The sequence below is a fragment of the Penicillium manginii genome (genome assembly GCF_028828005.1).
Source record: "Penicillium manginii strain IBT 31320 chromosome Unknown utg000007l:1.0-2284322.0:1.0-2285126.0, whole genome shotgun sequence".
Classification (NCBI taxonomy): domain Eukaryota; kingdom Fungi; phylum Ascomycota; class Eurotiomycetes; order Eurotiales; family Aspergillaceae; genus Penicillium; species Penicillium manginii.
Window position 1 is genome coordinate 1,557,471 of NW_026643108.1, and position 4,695 is coordinate 1,562,165.

A 4,695-nucleotide genomic window follows, 5' to 3' on the forward strand; every position below is an offset into this window, starting at 1 on the left:
ATGGCATGATGTGGAATAAGCGGGTTCAAAAGGGTCCATTGACTATAAGGCCTGCGCTCTTAGATTCGAAAGCCGGATATATGGCAAATCATAACAATACGGCGACAAGGTTTCCGCGACCAGAGAAAATACCAATCTATCGGATGGGAATGGCCGACACGCGCCAACTCCCGCGAAAATGGCATTGATCATATTTCCAGAGAACAACACGAGTCTCACCTTCAAGGTATCACGGCGCCTGAAAAAGGTCAACCGGAGATGATGTCTCTTAATATCCCGGCGGAATCAATCTGATGGGTGGATGCCATAATCACTGACCCAGGGGCTACATGTTCTGATCACTTTTATGGAGAGCGAAACAAAAGCCATGATAATGACAATCGCACCGATGCAGACCCAGGTTACGAAAAGACCTCAATCGAGTAAGTAACACAATCCATGCCATACAACTGACTAGATCTGACAGCGAAAAATCCAGATCTCGAAATCGCCGATGGGTTGCTCAAGACCTGGAATGCTTACCATCATGGTTCATGGAGAGGAAGCATTTCAGCGAAGAAGAAACTCAAGCCGCATTCCTGGCAGACTCTAAACATCCAGGGAGCTTTCGAGCGATTCATGCTGCTTTCAAACGACAAATGAGATATTACCGGGATGCAAACCGTACGAACATGACGATGAAAGGTTTACGAGACACTTATGACCTGGTTAGCTACTTTGTCGCAGCTAATAGCACGTTGTCTACAGCGCCACAAGCTTGGTCTGGTTCACCCAGCGACTTTCGGGATTTGCACCCAGAAAGTATGTCGTACAGATCAGACCCATTGTTCCAATGGCATGGCTCAGAACTCAGGCCTCTACCTTTCTCATCATGAATGAGAAGCCATCACAAGGTTCAAGGGTAACTTAGGGTATCTTTCCTGTTATATAGCCTCAGTGCAAGAAGCTGTTTTAGCCATGGATGGACGTCCGGGTCGGGCAGAGTTGTCTCCAGAAATTTCATCTCAGATTAAGAGCCCCTCCATGATTTCATACAGTGAAAGTCTAAAACAGATTCCCCGCGGACGCTCACATGCCATGTTTCTCAGGATGTGCCGAAACTACGCTAAAGTGCTGCTGGCTCAGGTAACAACGAGAATTTTCTAAGTAATTGATACATTTTCCTCTATAACAGCCGTGTCACGTGTGAGCTCTTTATATTACATGAAGTTTCCATCCAAATGCAACTGTTTTGGGATCAGCATAGGACACTGGTCATGGAAGAGCAGAATTTACAAATTTCCGCTTTTGACCAGGTGCACCGATACATTAATCACTGCATTGAACTAGCAGAACAGAAGCTGTATAGCTCAAAATTGAGAACAATCTATTTCCTTAGTAATGAGTCTCTGTCTTCTTCTATCATGTCTGTATTCTGAGGATCAGGGTGCTGATGGTGTGGCACATCGCTGGAGGTTACACGACCTGCGTCCTTGTTGGTCCTTTTGGAATACTCATCTAGTCCAACCAGAATTGAAATCTGAGACTGAGTATGTGCGAGCATCGTTTGACTATAATTCTTTAGGCACCGGCGACAATAAATTGAGCAAGTGGTGTTCATGCTGGCTTTGGCTAGAGAGGCTAGCAGACGATCCAGTTGGGTGGCTGTAGCGGTTATTGCGTCGCGTTAATCTCGATAACTCAGGGAGACCTATTGTGAATCAAAGCGGTTAGCTTATATGCGGACTTCAATAGTGTAACAAGAAATAGAAGATCTCTTCAAATCAACATACCTGGATTGAGATGGAAAGACAAGAAGAAATAAATAAATGGGGCTATTGGCGAGCCCAATTACTGACACAGAGCAAGATATATATAAGGAAGATTCCATAAAGAGATCGCCGTAGAGTAAGCCTCAGCAATAGAGCAAATCATGCTGTAAGAGTAGACGGAATAGTGCTATTGACTTTCATGAAATTTGCGGAAACGAAGCGGGGCCAGGAAACATACCTACTACCCCCGGTGATTCAGGAACAATGACGCAGTGGTGTTGCACCAGGCAGAAACAAGTTTTCTTCTCACTGGTGATTGGTGCTCAATGCTGACTTATGAAGGTGTAAACTTGACATGGCGCGGGCTCGCGTCACCAAATAGTCCAGACACGGCTAGGTCGTATGTCAGTCAAAGGGAGAGAGCACTGGAGCTAGCAGTGAGCAATAATCGGCGTGAAGAATAAAAGCATCCTTCCAGGGAACTTCTCTGGGAAGTTAACGCGACTTTGAGTGTCGACGTGCCTGTCAATGGATGAAGGGAAACTCAGCTCGGCGGCGATTTTGCTAGATTGCCAGATCTCTCAGCGTTACTTCCAACCATGTTTAAAGCCTGCGAAGGTATTTACAGTATTTTACAATTACTCTATTCATCGCTGAAAGTAATACGTGGAGTTACGATACGTTTCAACAGTAATTTGGTTTTAGTGAGAACCTGACGCGGTTTAATGTGGTTCAGGTACGGCCCGAGAAACATGGCGTGTGTCGGAGGAGAATGTTTTCGACTTTCACTATACCGGCCCAACTCTACAGAAAACACCCCGTTCTCACCGTCCTTTTACGATTTAGGGAGATGAGATGGTATACTCCTATTGGAGTACACATATTTTTTGTTGTCCTTCAGAAGTTCCTATTTGGACTCCGAATATGCATTTCCTGCACTTCCGCTCACTTGCAGACAACGTTGGGATCTCCTTTCCATTCAGGTCTCCTTTTCTCACCCCCAAATAGATATAGTTCACGAATCAGGCAGTGTCACCAGAAGTTCTATTTTCGAAATTAAAAAGGGGGAATTTTAAATAGCAGGGCTAGTCAGAAAACTTCTCGCTGTGTATGATGCAAGATATTCTCGGGCAGGCTTGTTACAATGAACCCGAGCCAGGAAAACCTGAATGGATCACTGTTATCATTTTGATAGTGGTATTGCTTTATCAAGAGCGGCAGTTAAGTTATTGGCATTCTGGTCGGAAAGGAACGCGAGATAGGACGACTTACCACACACCGAGCCGGGACTGACTTCGATTCGGGAATTCAACTCAATACTAGACAGATGACCCGAAACACCTTTTGATACTCAGAAGGAAGAAATCAAGCTTATATCAGCATTATGAAACATACAACTTGGGTTACGAGGACAGATACTCGTTGACATGATGCTCATGAAGTATTCCTCGCTTCCACGATTGCTACAAGATCACTTGATCTGGATCTCTCGCCCCCAACTCCCCTCCCTACCTCATCAGAATGGTCTCTTATAGACCCAGGGAAGGGCATGATTTAAGACATGAATGACCTATTTCATCTCGTTTGGTTGTCGGGGTTGTTTGATAAAGTCGAAGATCTGGCGATGGGATGCGCCCGAGCGGATAACGGAAATCATGCGGGACATATCCTCGTCTTCGCCATGCGAGATAATGTTTAGCAACTGGATGAGAAGGGAATTATAGTGTTGGAATTCTGTCTCTATATAGTCAGAGGGGACAGTCTGGTTGTCTGCTGCGGTTGCTCTGAAGCTGTTTCAAATCCAGGACCGGTTCAGCCTTTGATTCAGGAAAAAAAAGACCCTCGCATCATCCGAGGCCAAGGTAGGTGGTAAAAAGGGATAGAAATAACCAAACTGTATACAAGATAGAAGATTGGGGCTGCTTACCTTGATGCCGCCAGCGAGGCTTTTTCTCTGAGCTTGTCCCCGGCTAAGCCTTCTTTGCTGCCAAGATCGCTGGTAGCGAATTGATCTGACATGTCTAGCTATTTGGTGCTGATTCACTGGCTGTGGCGATGCTAGAGAGATCAAGCAATTCAGATTGTGGCAGAGTTGACCGCGAGAAGTTTCCGCGAGACTGGTTTGTGGACGATATGCGCTTCCCGAGTCGGGCCCTTGCATATGCTTTCATGACGAAGATGGTCAGCACTTAGGAATAACGAGAGTAATGAATAAAAATGGATGATGGGAATTATTACGAGATGGGAGACGCAGATTCGGAGACTCATGAGAGTAGGAGAAGGATAAAACGGTCAGCCTTACAAGGATTGAGTTAATTGATTTGTTGTATTCTGGCCACCTTGTCTTGCAGAATCTACCACGAGTGCAACCCCGTCGAAAGGCCCGAAGAGAAAGAAGAAGAATGATGGAAGGTGGAACATTTTGAACCCTTCATAAAGCTTTTCGTTTATTTTTCTCATTTCGATGTTCTGCCAACGACCTGGGTATATTTCTCCCAATCGGAACAAGCGGGTCCGTGCCTGATTTACCTTCTTATATGCCACGTAGCCTTTTATAAGATACCGGTAAAAAGCCGGCCAATCGTGCGTGCCATTTCGCTGTCATGGAATCTCGAAGTATCAGTTGATTCTCTTCTGGATTTTATCCTCATTTCATCCTGGCTCTGTGGCACTGATGGGCTGCTATCTATTGCTAGTGAGCAATTTACAAATAAGGTAGTCCCGATATGATTCAAGGGATTCTAAGATAGGACTGAACCCAGATTACAATTCGTTTTGTGCTTACATAGAGCGACCAGCAACGATGGATCGCATCTGCCACTGCCACACATGAGAAGCCGGCCCCATACGGGGCTAACGCTCTGCTCATGGTAGAGCGCGCTGCATAACACACCATCAAGAAAAGTGCCAAGACAAAAGTTCAACGGAACCCCGCATCCGATTG

At 45.6% G+C, this 4,695-nt stretch overlaps 2 protein-coding genes across 2 annotated transcripts; one reads left to right on the plus strand and one right to left on the minus strand.

The window, feature by feature from the left end:
* Nucleotides 1-373: 373 nt before the first annotated feature.
* N7533_010464 (uncharacterized protein) lies at nucleotides 374-642 on the plus strand (the record flags this gene model as incomplete). The annotated part of the gene is made up of 2 exons (XM_057107114.1): nucleotides 374-422; nucleotides 458-642. 2 exons carry the CDS (start codon nucleotides 374-376, stop codon nucleotides 640-642), a joined length of 234 nt encoding a protein of 77 aa, XP_056956331.1.
* Nucleotides 643-3,321: 2,679 nt separating this feature from the next.
* On the minus strand, nucleotides 3,322-3,770 carry N7533_010465 (uncharacterized protein; the record flags this gene model as incomplete). Its single annotated transcript, XM_057107115.1, has 2 exons — nucleotides 3,322-3,535; nucleotides 3,679-3,770. 2 exons carry the CDS (start codon nucleotides 3,768-3,770, stop codon nucleotides 3,322-3,324), a joined length of 306 nt encoding a protein of 101 aa, XP_056956332.1.
* Between the last annotated feature and the right edge of the window lie 925 nt (nucleotides 3,771-4,695).